Source organism: Podarcis raffonei, chromosome 11 (genome assembly GCF_027172205.1).
Source record: "Podarcis raffonei isolate rPodRaf1 chromosome 11, rPodRaf1.pri, whole genome shotgun sequence".
In the NCBI taxonomy this organism is placed as follows: domain Eukaryota; kingdom Metazoa; phylum Chordata; class Lepidosauria; order Squamata; family Lacertidae; genus Podarcis; species Podarcis raffonei.
In genome coordinates this window covers 62,379,430-62,394,919 of record NC_070612.1, presented here as the reverse complement: position 1 = coordinate 62,394,919, position 15,490 = coordinate 62,379,430, and the positions used below count along the sequence as shown (strand labels likewise).

Genomic DNA, 15,490 nt, shown 5'->3' with positions numbered 1-15,490 from the left:
TTGGACTTCCTTCAGCGTCTCTGACAATCATCCATATTTATACCTTTAATACACATTCCCTTCTTTCGTATTGCCAATATTCCTCCTTACTCCTAATATTTCTAATAAACAATACTTATTTGTTTTTTACAGTGCCTCTTGAAATCCCACTAGCGTTGTGTTAAGCTCTATTGCGCTTTTTCTTTACAGAGGGGGCTATGCATGTTCCATCTGCCTTAAAAGTTTATAGTGCAAAAGTGGTTGCAACTATGGCCTATGCGGTCCCTTTATGGGGCGCTTTTGTAAACCTCATGCCTCTGGTGACATTGCAAAATCTTTTTCTCAGACGCCTTTTGAAACTACCCTCCTGTGTAAGCAACTCGGCTATTCGCTTAGAACTTAAGACCCCCTCCTTAGAGATCCTGATGTGGAGACATGCCTTTAATTACTGGCTGTCCCTTTGGCATAAATTGCCCAATTACCATCTTATTCAGTGCCTTTGGAGAGATGAATTTACCAGCCCATGGGCAACAAAAATCCATTCCAAACTGTTGTCTTATGGAATCTCTCCTTCCGATATACCAAATTTAGATCTAATTACAGCAAAAAAGGTCATCAAACAAAGATTGGAGGAGGTTGATTTGCAACAAAATCTTACTACAGGTGGAGGTACATGTTCCCCGATAAATCAGGGCATTACATTTATGTCCCAGATACCTCAATATCTGTCTACCTTGCGTCGCATAGATTCGCTTTTGTTAGAGCCAGATTTAATGTGTTCCCCTCAAATGTGCTGAGCAATAGATTTTCTAACGGTAAAACCTCTGTTTTATGCGCATGTGACAACAAATCAATAGAATCCCTTTATCATATCTTGTTTAATTGTCCTTTATATATTGTTCCCCGATCAAGGATTCTGAGTTCAATCATTTTGGAAACTGTTGCTAAACCACCTGAATTACATCTAGCCTATCTACTCCAGGACATTGACTCTTATAGAACATTACAGGTTGCCAGATTCCTGAATTCAGTTCTTTCATATAAAAGACTTCATGGAATGCTGCATGACTATTAAAAATCTAGTAAACTCTATCCACCATCTTTATATTCAAGGCCACAATATGGTACATCTAGAGATTGTATGTAACGTGAAGGAGATTATGCGTTGAAATATTTTAGTTGATATTTTAGAATGTAAAATGCTATTTTATTTATTGATTGGTTTTACCTTGTGGGCTTATAGCCGAATAAAGTACTATCTATCTTTCCAGGCACTGAAAATAATAGTAAATGTACTGAGTGAAGAGATAACAACAATCTACTCTGTACAAGTAATCACAGGAATTTCTCGGGTGTGGAATGAAGGACTTTGTACAGAGAGTACCTTGCCTGGTTTATTGGTCTGTTGAGCTATGCTTCATCTAAAGTTACTGTTTTACGCTGCAACCCTTGCATTCAGTAAGCCCCACTGAATGCAGTAGGATTTGTTTCTGAATAGACATGATTGGGATTTCCTTGTTAGTTGAAGACAATAAGTTGTCTAGGAAAAGTGGTTATTCATTAATGAGCATATCAATCTAGCTGCCTTGAATAGACATAATATCAGAAGAACTCTTGCCCAGATAATATTGAGACATGTATACATCTGTGGCTTAATGCCTGAGCAGCAGTTCACTGACCTACAAGAAATCAAATATGCATCCAGTTGCCCACTAGTTGTTCATCACATGCCCTAGTGATTGCAAATTGTAGAATTCCTAATCCCCATGGACCTATAGGTGTAATTATGTTGTTGGATTTGCCACTTATTACTTTGACTACTGACAAAATATGGGACGCGGGTGGTGCTGTGGGTTAAACTACAGAGCCTAGGACTTGCCGATCAGAAGGTCGGCGGTTCAAATCCCCACAATGGGAGTGAGCTCCCATTGCTCGGTCCCTGCTCCTGCCCACCTAGCAGTTCGAAAGCACGTCAAAGTGCAAGTAAATTAATAGGTACCACTCTGGCGGAAAGGTAAATGGCGTTTCCGTGTGCTGCTCTGGTTCGCCAGAAGTGGCTTATTCATGCTGGCCACGTGACCTGGAAGCTGTACGCCGGCTCCCTCGGCCAATAAAGTGAGATGAGCACCGCAACCCAAGTCGGCCATGACTGGACCTAATGGTCAGGGGACCCTTTACCCTTTACCTTTACTGACAAAATGCATTCAGGGAGACCAGGTGGATACAGTAGAAGATATTGCTGTATTACTAGACTAAATGAAGTGAAAGCATATTTGGTTACATCAGAGTTCAAGACCTTTGCATCATATCAACATGTGCAGCTTTTTAAGTAGCACACCTGATTCTGTATCCCTGTGAAGAAGCACATTCATGGAAATCCTGGAAGGTTTCAGATCTTCCCTGGGACAGAGATGCATTTGCAGCCCCTTTTAAATTATATCTGAATGTAGTTTAAGAGATGGGTAATGTCAAAAGCAGCTGTGAACGTAAGTATTTATAAGCATTTCCACCTGACTGGAAGATAGAATTGTTGACTGGTCAGCATTTCATGTCTCATGTGCTTTGTAAGGCCACAATGCCTAGTACATAGTCCCCTCTGGTGGAGACTCAGAAATATTACAGCACTAATAATCTTGTAGCTGGAAAAAGCATTATGCAGACCTTGAATATTACTGTTTTAGTTTGAGAACAGAGGGTAAGATCAGCTGTGCTAGCTAATGATAAATAAGGATATCATAGATATAGGAACAGAATGAGGAAACTGCCTCAGCCAGTAGATGTGGGGGCGGTCAGCAGACGTACTCCTTCTGTTTCTCCTGAGCTCCCTAGCTCAGTGGTTTTCAAACAGTGTGCTGCAGCACCCTGGGGTGCCTTGAATGATGGTCAGGGGTGCTGCAGGCAACACTGGCCCCTGGCCCTCTTTCCTTCCTCCTCTGACTGCCCTAGTCATTCCCCTCTGTTGTACAAAAGAGCTCTGCTTACGCCATGGCCTGTCCTGAGCCTTTAACCAGCTTACTGCCTCAGGTGTAATGAAGAATGTTATTGTACTGCCAGAGTTTTAAAGAAGATCAAGCTGCCAGTCCAGTTGGTTTTTGCATGTAGAATGGGAAGGAGGTATCATATTGCCTTTCACTTCAGGTAACAAAAAGCCACTGTCACAGGCTAGTCCTTTGTAGGGACACATGATTAGGCAATGTTTCATGTACAATAGACACCACGGTGGTACATCGTTACTCTCTGATGGTCTCATGCTGGCACTGTGATCAGACTTGGATCATCAAGTCCCTTCAGCAAAGTGAGGACAATTATCAGCTGCACTGAACCTGATTTGCAAGGCTGGCTCACCCACGAGGCAAGGTGAGGCGACCGCCTCAGGCAGCAGATCCAGCCTCCAAGGAATGCATTTGCCTGCTCCTGCTGCCACAGTGGCAGCAACTGTTTTATTGTGCTTTTTATATGTTGGAAGGAGCCCAGAGTGGCTGGGCAACCCAGGCAAATGGGTGGGATATAAATATTGTTGTTATAGGACGTCCTTATTTTCATCAGAGAAATGTTGGAGGGCATGAAAACTGTTATAATAGGATTGCAATAGGTAGAAGACCACTGTGGCTTGTATATTTCTGCACGTTTTAAAATCAGGATTTCAGTTGCAAAAAGTGAATTAAGTAATTAACAGAAATCTAGATGGATGCTGCCTTGTTGATTAGTAGACATTGTTCCCACCCCTTATTTCATTCATATTCTGTGTTACTATGGGCAATATCTCCAGTCAAGGTGAAAGTCTCAGCAAGATTTGCATTTATTTCCCTTTATTATCTAAATGATACTAAATAATCATAGCTGGAACCATGTATTCTGGGCACGCAAGCCCACAAATATATAAAGTGACATTATTAACTCATTTCCTCCTTATCTCCTAATACAGCAACAACCACTCAGTTTGAGCCATGTGATCCTTCATGCCAAACCTGTGAGAAAACTGCCAGCACATGCACTTCATGTCCCCAAGGTAACAGCATTTATCTTCTTTGTTGCTACACATTGCCATTATCAAGAGGTTTTCGTATATTCTCATAGATTTCAGCTAATGCTAGAAAAAAAATGTTATTGTTTAAAGATGGGCTTTATGCATGAGTGGAGAACATACAGTTAAGAATTCATTAAAACATAACAGTATTTATTCATTTACTTACTTACTTACTTACTTACTTACTTAAAGGTAAAGGTACCCCTGCCCATACGGGCCAGTCGTGTCCAACTCTAGGGATGTGCGCTCATCTCACTTAAGAGGCCGGGAGCCAGTGCTGTCCGAAGACACTTCCGAGTCACGTGGCCAGTGTGACGAAGCTGCTCTGGCGAGCTGGCACCAGCGCAGCACACGGAAATGCCGTTTACCTTCCCGCTATAAAGCGGTACCTATTTATCTACTTGCACTTAAGAGTGCTTTCGAACTGCTAGGTGGGCAGGAGCTGGGACCGAAAGACGGGAGCTCACCCCGCCGCAGGGATTCGAACCGCCGACCATGCGATCGGCAAGCCCTAGGCGCTGAGGTTTAACCCACAGCACCACCCGCATCCCTACTTACTTACTTCTTACTTACTTACTTACTTACAAAAAAGCATCCTAATTCTCATTCCACCTTTTTCTGCATTGTAATAGAAACTCTCCATTAATTCCTGAATTAGTTGGAATTTCCAAAATGTCATGCAAATGTCTTTCAAAACATGCTTTGCCTGTTCCATTATTTTCAGAGAGATTTCTTTTTGGCAAGTCTTGTATCCGCACTTGCCCACGAGGAACTTTGGGAAATGTGAAGACAAGACGTTGCGAGTGTCACTCTGATGCAGACATACCACGCTATTTGCACAAAGGCAAATGCTTGCAGGAGTGTCCCAAGTACGTTTTCATTTATATTAATCTGTGCAGACATGCAACTTTCCTTCACATACTTCTATGTTGTTCTCACCTCCATATTTTCTGTGACACAAAATGGATCTAATCCTTCTGGTTGTAGAAAGCTGCATAATGACCTGAATGCTTCAGAACAATTGCCAATTTGCAAATGAGAGTGCTGAGAAATGCACTGCGGTCTTACTCGCCTTTTTATAGCCAGGGGGTGGGTCAGAGTGAAGCCTGCTCCCAAGCCCCACCCCCTTGGACTGGCTTGGTTGGTCAGAATTCAAACAGGGTCTGGCGGAAACTCCTGCCTTTCCCATTGGCTGGCATGGGGATTTTCTAATTGCCAGCTGCCCAGCCCAGCATTGCTCTGAGGGGTCAGGACCTGATGCAATGGGCCACAACCGCCGTCCACCCCAGGACTGGGTAAGCAACCATTTCCTTCCTCAGTCTTTCCATCAACAGTGTTGTGGGGTTTTTAATTTAATGGATACACTCCCAATGGAATACACTGTATTAAAAACAGATTATTATTATTATTAATTATTATTATTATTATTACAATTGTTTCAACATAAGGTAAAGGTAAAGGTACCCCTGCCCGTACGGGCCAGTCGTGTCCGACTCTAGGGTTGTGCGCCCATCTCACTTAAGAGGCCGGGAGCCAGCGCTGTCCAGAGACACTTCCGGGTCATGTGGCCAGCGTGACAAGCTGCACCTGGCGAGCCAGCGCAGCACATGGAACGCCGTTTACCTTCCCGCTAGTAAGCGGTCCCTATTTATCTACTTGCACCCGGGGGTGCTTTCGAACTGCTAAGTTGGCAGGCGCTGGGACCGAGCAACGGGAGCGCACCCCGCCGCGGAGATTCAAACCGCCGACCTGACGATCGGCAAGTCCTAGGCACTGAGGTTTTACCCACAGCGCCACCCGCGTCCCCGTTTCAACATACATATAGATAAATTGCACTTGGGCAAAAAAAATGAGAGGCACAAATACAAGATGGGTGACACCTGGCTTGAGAGCAGTACATGTGAAAAGGATCTAGGAGTCTTGGTTGACCACAAACTTGACATGAGCCAACAGTGTGACGCGGCAGCTAAAAAAGCCAATGCAATTCTGGGCTGCATCAATAGGAGTATAGCATCTAGATCAAGGGAAGTAATAGTGCCACTGTATTCTGCTCTGGTCAGACCTCATCTGGGGTACTGTGTCCAGTTCTGGGTGCCACAGTTCAAGAAGGACACTGACAAACTGGAACGTGTCCAGAGGAGGGCAACCAAAATGGTCAAAGGCCTGGAAACGATGCCTTATGAGGAACAGCTAAGGGAACTGGGCATGTTTAGCCTGGAGAAAAGGAGGTTAAGGGGTGATATGATAGCCATGTTCAAATATATAAAAGGATGTCACATAGAGGAGGGAGAAAGGTTGTTTTCTGCTGCTCCAGAGAAGCAGACACAGAGCAATGGATCCAAACTGCAGGAAAGAAGATTCCACCTAAACATTAGGAAGAACTTCCTGACAGTAAGAGCTGTTCGACAGTGGAATTTGCTGCCAAGGAGTGTGGTGGAGTCTCCTTCTTTGGAGGTCTTTAAGCAGAGGCTTGACAACCATATGTCAGGAGTGCTCTGATGGTGTTTCCTGCTTGGCAGGGGGTTGGACTCGATGGCCCTTGTGGTCTCTTCCAACTCTATGATTCTATGATTCTATGATTCTAAATAATGAAATATCCCATTCTAACCCAGAAGCTAATGTTTAGGCAACACATGCATAATTACAGCCAAATGACATTTTATGCCAAACTACTATTTGTACAGCAGGTTAAACAGTTAAAGTTCACTGAAGAGTTTTATAATGTGAGTGGAGTCCTCTATTTCCTTTTTTTAGCTGTGCCATTCAATTGCAAATGAGTCCTTGTGCTTCAGGCCTTGTGTGGATAGGATTGCAGCCATAGAGTCCTATGGGCTGTATAATACTGTGTATTAGTGGAGAAAAGATGACCTGACACCTCAAGATCTAAGGCCATATGGTGCACAAAGCCATGTCTACTGTGAATGCTTTCTTAAAGCTCTCAGCTCACCCCAAACAGCCTTTTCTATTTCTCTGAGAATTTACAGCATGTTCTGTTGCTTGATCTTTTTTAATTCTTTGCTTCTACTTTAGGGGCTTTTTCACTAAAGACGGGGCCTGCAGAGAGTGTGACAGCCCTTGTAAAACGTGTGAAGGAAATGCCTCCAGATGTCTGTCCTGTGAAAGTCCTTTTCTCCTAGAACAAACAGAATGTAAACTTGCCTGCTCAGAGAACCACTTTGCTGATGATGGCATTTGTAGAGATTGCCCTGAGATGTGTCAGGAATGCATTATCAAGAGCTCGTGTAAAGGTACTGCAGAGAATCAGCAGTATGGCACTGACCCAGGTTGTTAAATGAATGCCTATTTAGAAATGCAGGGGGCGTGCTTAATGCTCTTCCATTTTGGTGTTTTGAGACAAAACCAAAAGCATGGGAAGAATGTGCTGGGAGAAATAGATTGGTGCTTACTGAGGTCTGACATATTTCTGCCCTGTGGACTTTGCAATACATTCTGATCTAGAATCTCCCTGGACAGCTATTCCTAGCTAGCATATCTGTGTGGGGTCCACCCAAGAGCCAAGCGGCTTGTGTAAATTTGGTGCCTCACATCAGTACTGCAAAGACTTTTACAAAAACATGCAGATATGACTAGAGTTTTGGATCATGCCACTCTAATATAGTCTGAAAGAAAATCGCTGTATTCTGATTAGGGAAGGGTGAGCCTGTCGACTTAAGCGGCAGATAGCAAGAAGAGAAGAGCGCTTGTTGAGACATAGCTGTGGCAATGGATTTTAGTTTCGTTGCAGCCAGCAAAACGTAGAACAGAGGAAGGGGAGCGTTCATAGCACATTCAAGAGCACACTGTGCTATTTTGTATTCTTTTGCATATCCTGATATATTCTCCTCTTTCTCAAAAGTGTGCATTCCACCATTTCACCTGCACAACGGGAATTGCTTACGTTATTGCCCACCTGACTTCTTTGCTGACTCCAACCGCTGTTTCCCCTGCCATAAAGACTGCAAACAATGTGATGGACCAGATTCCAATGACTGCACTGATTGTTCAAAGGAATTGTATCTATACAATGGTGAATGTTTTTCAAATTGTCCAGATGGCACTTATTATGAAGGAGAGACTGACATCTGTAAAGGTATGTTTTTCAATTCAGAGGCAGAGGTCAGAAGTCATTTTGATCAGTAATTCCCTGCCAGAAGACATCGATGTGCCACTGGTATGGATGCAGCAAATGAACTAATTAAAGGCTTATTTGTCGTCATCGTCCCCCCCCCCACACACATGCACACACACTTCTTATAGGCAAGTTTACCCCAGAGGTGGGGATTGCTTGACTTATGAGCCAATCATGGACCCCCAGTGGTGTCCAATTTGGTCCCTAAAGCAATTTCCCCCCAAACCACAACCACCTATCAATCAGTTGGTGTTAAAATTCTGTGTTGGCTGTGGGTGCCTGTTCTTAGTACAGTGCCCACCCAATGCAGTGGAAATAAATGTAACGTGATCCCTGGTACAGCATGCATTCTGTGAAAAAGACAGATATGGATGCAGAAACAGTTGCAATAGAGACATAGGCAAAGCTAGAGATTGACAGTTAACTGTATAAATAGACTAAAAGGAGCCAAGTAGCCATCTGGGACTTGTAAGAGCCTTGAACAAACAGTTGTGATTCTTCACATTTCAGACTGTGACAGGACATGTCAGACCTGTTCTTCTTCCACTGACTGCCTTACCTGTGCAGAAGGTCTGTTGATGACTACTTCAGGCCTGTGTGAGATGCTCCAAGGCTGTTCCAGCACTGAGTTCTATGATGGATACACCAAAGCATGCAGCCCTTGTCACAGGAAGTGTTTGGAATGTACAGGCCCTGCTGAAGATCAGTGTTTCAGCTGTCCCCAAGATCTGCTTCTTCTCAGTAAGCATTGCCCTTTTCCCAAGGTTGTATCCTTCTTTGTCATCTTCTGTTTCTTCATCTTCTGTATTTAAGTTCTTCTGTGAATGACTCAAATCACGTAAACACAAAAGTAAGCAACTTGCACAGAGCTGTCTAATCAGTTCAAGGACACTGGGAAACATGCAAAGTGGGCAGGTGCTCTGGATCAGATCATGAGAGTCTCAAACCTTCTGCTAATGGTAATCTTCCAGTAGATTTTATCTAGGGAACTGACTTTTCCAAACCAGTTACTCCTTGCACCTTAACACCAGCTTGCCACTGACATTCGTGTGATAGTGCCTGGCAACTCCGCCACAGGATTTCCATAACCTTTTCCTGAGTTACAAGCGAAAATGGGAAAGAATTGGTTTTTGTAAGACTCTTTCAGTATCCCCAAGCACAGTTGAGGTGATGTTTCTTATTGCAGTGCAAAAAGGGAGTGCTGCCTGTCTGTAATTTGGTGCTGTTCTCTCTGCAGATGGAACCTGTGTTGAAGTCTGTCCAGATGGATATTATATGGACAGGGATGAAGGCCAATGCCACACTTGCCACAGGACTTGTGAGACTTGCAATGGGAAGCACAGCAGACAGTGCCTGTCCTGCCCACCAGGCTGGTACAAGCAAGAAAAGGGATGTGTATCAATTTGTACAACTGGGTAAGACATTACGTGTCAAGTTAAAAAGCTCTATTGGATAGGAGCTATGCTAAACTGTAACATAATTTCCTTAGAATTGAGGAGTGTAGCCTGAGGATGTCCTGGCATACTGAATCTAAATGATCGTTAATGTTCCTATCAACTAACACCCAAGAGGAAAGGGGAAGATATTTTTACCAATATTTACTAATATTGCAACTCCCCGAAAAGAAGGTTTAGTTTATAAGTTGGAACTCTTTCAGAACTGCTGGCTGTAGCATAACAGTGAATGCCAAGATAGTGAGACTAAATTTATGAGCCATCCTTGCCAAAATGATCAAGGTGCATAGCAATAATACCAAACACACACTCCCTTTTTCTTTTGCGAGATTCCCCTTTCACTCATTTTCATGTTAGAACTTCAAGGCTATTACAAAGCACAAACACCCAGCATCTGTTAACAATTCAGATTTTCAAAATGCAAAGAGAATCAAGAGACATTACCCTTCTCTAGAATCCTTGTGTGCTTTGTTCGTCTGTTTCAGGTACTATGCAGACAATTCTACTGGCTCTTGTGAGAGGTGTCACAAAAGTTGCAAGAAGTGTATGGGACCAGAATCTACAGACTGTCTGTCCTGTGATAAAGATTTATTCCTGCTTCACTCCAAAAATGAATGCCACATTTCCTGTCCTGAAAATTACTATGCTGATCGTGATGCAGGCAGCTGTGAGCGCTGCCATCCAACCTGCCGTACTTGCAGTGGTAAGATACCACACTATATGCTTCTGCATTCACAAAGTCTTTTTCTTCTTTGCTGCCTTCACCACCACTAGGTAGGCTCAATGATGAGCCCTCACCAGTGTTCTGTTGCATTTAACTGGAGTTTTCTTCCACTTGCATTTTATATGTGTCCCAGCTTGTTTCCTCGCCCTAAGCTCTGAAGTATACCAAACAGGTTCCACGAAGCAGGAGAGGGAGCTCAGGAATGATAGTGTCATCAGAGGTCAGATGGAGCTTCACCAGAAAATTCCCCAGAGCCATCTGGAAACCCATTGGATCCATCAGCTACCAAGGCTGGACCATCCTAGTAGGTCCCCTGCCTCTGCAGAGGGGGAAAGGTGCTGAAAGCCTAAATCTCAACAGAAAGTGATCTGACCGCCACAAGGGACTGATGTCAAGTTCCTCCACTTTCAGATCACCCTCTTCCTGCCTAGTTAAGAAAACAAGGTTCAGAGTGTGGCCTGTACATGGGCTGATGACATGTTGGGGCAGCCCGATGGTCATTGTGGCAACCATTAAGTCCTCAGCCACCCCAGGACCAGTTGCCTTGGCAATGTCGGCATGGAAGTTGAAGCACCCCAAAACTAGCAGTCTGGAAGTCCTCAGCACTGCCTCTGAGACCAGCTCTGTCAGCTCAGGCAGGGAGACTGCTGAGCAGTAAGATGAACGGTAAAGCAGCAGAATCGCTAATGTATCCTGATTGCCCAAAGCCCGGAACACACACACTAGATTCCCCTGCAAGTGGACAGAGAGCCTGGAGGGGGGGGGATTTCTACGGAGCACAGCAACTCCCCCTCCCTGGCCTCAGGTCTGCCCTGATAATAGTACCCAGATAGGTACAGCTGGGTGAGACCAACTCCACCCTGCTCACCCACCCAGGTTTCAGTGATACAGGTCAGACTGGTCTCTTCACCCACAATCAGACCATGGATGAGGGAAGTCTTTCTCAGAGCTAACCTGGCATTCAGCAGCTGCAGACCCGAGGGCTGGCTGATAAGACAACCACAATTCCCCAAGTGTAATTATGGAGGGGAAGGGGGGAGTGTCTGAAACTGATATTGTAATAGTTGAATTATTTAACTGAAGCCTAGACAAGATACCTCTAGAATGGTTTTTGTTTCAAAATCAGCTTAAGCTTTTAGGGATCAAACAACCTGCTTATTTTACTCTATTTACTTCGTTAATTAAATGAAAAACCACTGATCTTCAACTAGTGAGTCGGGACACACTACTGTGTTGCTGCCTGATCTAAGGTGCAGCACCAAGAGCAGCACCAACTTACAAAATAATAAGATGAAATGAGCTCCCGACTATCTGTTTGGCCTAAAGGACTGCAAAGACTGGAGACTGCTGAACTGCAAGTTGGGTGATTTTCTATTACTTACCTTTTTAAAGTGATTTTATTTGTTGTTTTAAGGGAAAGGACCACTCTTCTGCACATCCTGTGTATGGAGCTACCATTTCGCTGCTGGAATCTGCAACTCAGAATGCTTGCTGGGAGAATACAAAGCCTCAGAGGTACTTCATACACCAACCGACAAAGAAAAACAGTCACACACACACACACACACCCCTTCATTGGCATTGTTACATTAAACTAGTGATTCTGAAACATTTCACCAAGTGATCCATACATTAACTTCCCATTCTCTCCTTGTTACAAATTATTACCAGCACCCATTGCTCTGTCATATTTTTTCCTACTCGCTTATTCTCATATATGAAGCAACTAATGGAGGGACAAGATTAGATTTAAGAACAGAGTACAATCCTCTGATACAGATAAAAGGACTTGCTGCATCAATGGTCCTTCTAGAAAATATCTAAGTATGACTTAGTTGGCTATCTACAACCCATTGTGAGAAGACCATGATTAAGGTAGACAGAAGCACAGCAAAGAGATCTTTGTGTCACTAACAAGCGGAACTTGCTGGCCAAATCTTTGCTTTAGCATGCTGAAAAAAAATATCAGTTGGTAGAGCATGAGACTCTTAATCTCAGGCTTAAGGGATCGAGCCCCATGTTGGGCAAAAAGATTCCTGCATTGCAGGGTTCCTTCCAGCTCTGTGATTCTGTGATAACAAATAAGAACAGTTATCTCTAGCGTGATCCTATGGTCCAGCTTCCGAAGGTTATCAGTGGCCTTGATCCAGCTACATGCAACACATGCATGTAAATAAGCTTCTGCACAAGTACATACATACATACATACATACATACATACATACATACATACATAAATACATACATTTGTTGTTGTTGTTGTTGTTGTTGTTGTTGTTGTTGTTGTTTAGTCGTTTAGTCGTGTCCGACTCTTCGTGACCCCATGGACCAGAGCACGCCAGGCACCTCTGTCCTCCACTACCTCCCGCAGTTTGGTCAAACTCATGCTGGTAACCTCGAAAACACTATCCAACCATCTCGTCCTCTGTCGCCCCCTTCTCCTTGTGCCCTCCATCTTTCCCAGCATCAGTGTCTTCTCCAGGGAGTCTTCTCTTCTCATGAGGTGGCCAAAGTACTGGAGCCTCAGCTTCACAATCTGTCCTTCCAGTGAGCACTCAGGGCTGATTTCCTTAAGAATGGATGCGTTTGATCTTCTTGCAGTCCATGGGACTCTCAAGAGTCTTCTCCAGCACCATAATTCAAAAGCATCAATTCTTCTGCGATCAGCCTTCTTTATGGTCCAGCTCTCACTTCCATACATACATACATAATTTTATTTGTATGCTGCCTTGTCACAGTTCAAACCATGCTCAAAGCAGCTTACAACATGAAAAACACATAACTACAATGTAACAAAAGTAGTAATAAACAATAAACAAAACATTAAAAAATACACAACCAAACTGAACAATTTCCACATAAATCACAAGTTCTAAAATAAAGATACAAAAAACAGCAATAACAACCCCCACCCCAAAAAAGAACCCTAAACAACACCGCAGCCCAAGTGTCTGTTCAGCAGCTTCACCTTTGTAGCTGGAGTCAGTCAGGGCTCTGCTCTTCCATGCCAAATGGGAAAAGGCAGGAGCAGGTCTTGCAGGACTCGCAGTCAAGATGGCATTGCAAGGAATAAGGAACTGGATAAAGAACTGGACAAATAGGTACAGTGTGCATGATTCCCTAGCCCATGCAACAGGCAGAACTACACACATGCACATTTTTTAAAGGTGAAATATTTCTGATTGGCTATTCAATAGCTGTATTTAGTCCTCCCTGCTCCTTCCTCCTAGCTAAACAGCGTTATCAGCAGGATTCTGGCTTTTTAAAAAGGGCTATAGGAAAGCCACCTGGCCTGTTGCATGTACACTTTTTGTTTGGGACCAGACAGTTTCATATTGTATGGTAGGTTTCACCTTATAGAGTCAAAGTCCAAGTTTCTTCCTGTGTTTCTGACTTTAAGGAGCACCCAGCAAGATGTGAAAAATGTCATGACACTTGCATGCAGTGTAAGGGGCCTGGTCCCTTCAACTGTACAGAATGCCATCTTAACATGGAGATCTACCTGGATGAAAATCGTTGTGTGCCATGCTGTAAGAGTTCTGAACTTGTGCAAACTCAGGAGTGCTGTGACTGCAGTAAAACGCAAGGTAATAATGAGCAGAAAGAGTTGATGGGAAATGTTTAATGGTCTTGTACACAGTAGCTTCTCCTTCTCTTCCTTCCCGCTCCCCCTCCTGTATCCAAGTCCTGTGAAGAATTGCAGTGTGAAATTAAATCAGCAGACTGCAGTGGTAAAATCCAGATTTGCCACCTTAGATGTGCATCTGTTACATGCATTGGTCATAACACAATACTCCTGTGCCCTGCTGGTTCTCTTTGTTAATAGACAAAGCTTTGTGTCACAGAGGATTAGCAGCAGACACTACAAATACACCTCAAAATTTCTTCAGGTGTTTTATCAATGGGAATTCACCTGCAAATTCTCTAGTGTCGTTTGTTCCTAACTAACTGTGCAATCCTAACTATGCCTACACAAAGTTAAGTCCTATTGAATTAGGGATTACTCCCAAGCAAGCAGGGTTACGATTGTAACCAAAACCAGTATTGGCAGTGGTGGCCTTGTGTGAGTGTGAAGAGAGAAATTCATGTTTATCTCTTTGTGTGCATGAACAAATCAGTTGTTAGTGATGAATTCAAAACTGGATGGAAAAGGTTCTTCATCCTTATCCTAAAATTTATTTCCACTTTTAAAAACGCGTGTGCATGCATGTGTGCTTGTGTGTATATATGTGTATATATATGAAGGCTTTGTTTTTCAGATGAATGTATATTACACATCGCTAACTTGCCAGAGGGACTGAAAGGCAAAGCTGCAGCTTTGGTTGTTGCCGTACTCATTTTCTTGCTCCTTGCCATTGGAGCTCCTGTTTTCATATGGAGAAGATCACGGGCCAAGCCCAAGCCAGTAAAGCAAGGTGGATATGAAAAGCTGGGAGATAATGCAAAGGCACTTGCCTCTCTCAAAAGTAACCACTACCAGGGCACCAGTTATTATGAAGATCAAGTGATTGAATACAAGGACCGGGATGAAGATGATGACGATGATGATGATGATGATATTGTTTATATGGGCCAAGATGGCACAGTCTATCGCAAATTTAAATATGGACTTCTAGAAGATGATGAAGTAGATGAACTGGAGTATGATGATGAAAGTTACTCCTTTAGATAACCTTTAGTTAGATTATGTGTCACTTTGTCTTTCCTGCACACTCAGAATCTCACCTGAATGGTACAGACAGCCATTTACAATAGATATATTTGCAACCATTGTATGTGAGTGTGGGTGGATGTGGAATACTTACTGCTTTGAAGGAGGAGATGGCATTCAGCTTATCAAGTAATTATGTGTATACTATCCTAAATTAGCACCTTGGTAAATGGCTGTCTATATCCACACATCATTTTTTCAAATATAGTTTGAATATAATATAACTGCTTCCTCCTGTTCTCTTATTATTATATTATATTGTCCCTAGGGCTCATGATACATTTCTAGTACACAAAACACCTGAGCTGAATGTCCAACTTATAGTCCTCTTTAATTAAGAAGACCACCACTCTAAGCATGGAACAAAATGACATGGTGTCTTCTTAATTTGACATATCTTTATTCACTTCACTGTTAGTCTACTTATTTTGTGTGACACAATGCTAAAAAGAGTTGGAATGGGTTA

At 43.2% G+C, this 15,490-nt stretch overlaps 1 protein-coding gene across 4 annotated transcripts in view; it reads left to right on the top strand.

Annotated features, from left to right (window-relative positions):
- PCSK5 (proprotein convertase subtilisin/kexin type 5) overlaps window positions 1–15,248 on the top strand; it is a 226,911-nt gene extending 211,663 nt beyond the window's left edge. For all 4 annotated transcript variants that reach the window (XM_053408620.1, XM_053408618.1, XM_053408619.1 and 1 more), the window contains 10 exons: window positions 3,905–3,988; window positions 4,731–4,875; window positions 7,037–7,254; window positions 7,863–8,096; window positions 8,646–8,876; window positions 9,373–9,550; window positions 10,075–10,292; window positions 11,728–11,828; window positions 13,714–13,900; window positions 14,573–15,248. In XM_053408620.1, coding sequence (XP_053264595.1) covers window positions 3,905–3,988; window positions 4,731–4,875; window positions 7,037–7,254; window positions 7,863–8,096; window positions 8,646–8,876; window positions 9,373–9,550; window positions 10,075–10,292; window positions 11,728–11,828; window positions 13,714–13,900; window positions 14,573–14,985 — 2,009 coding nt within the window. In that variant the 3' untranslated portion in view covers window positions 14,986–15,248. The remainder of the gene's footprint in view (window positions 1–3,904; window positions 3,989–4,730; window positions 4,876–7,036; window positions 7,255–7,862; window positions 8,097–8,645; window positions 8,877–9,372; window positions 9,551–10,074; window positions 10,293–11,727; window positions 11,829–13,713; window positions 13,901–14,572) is intronic.
- Window positions 15,249–15,490: the final 242 nt, after the last annotated feature.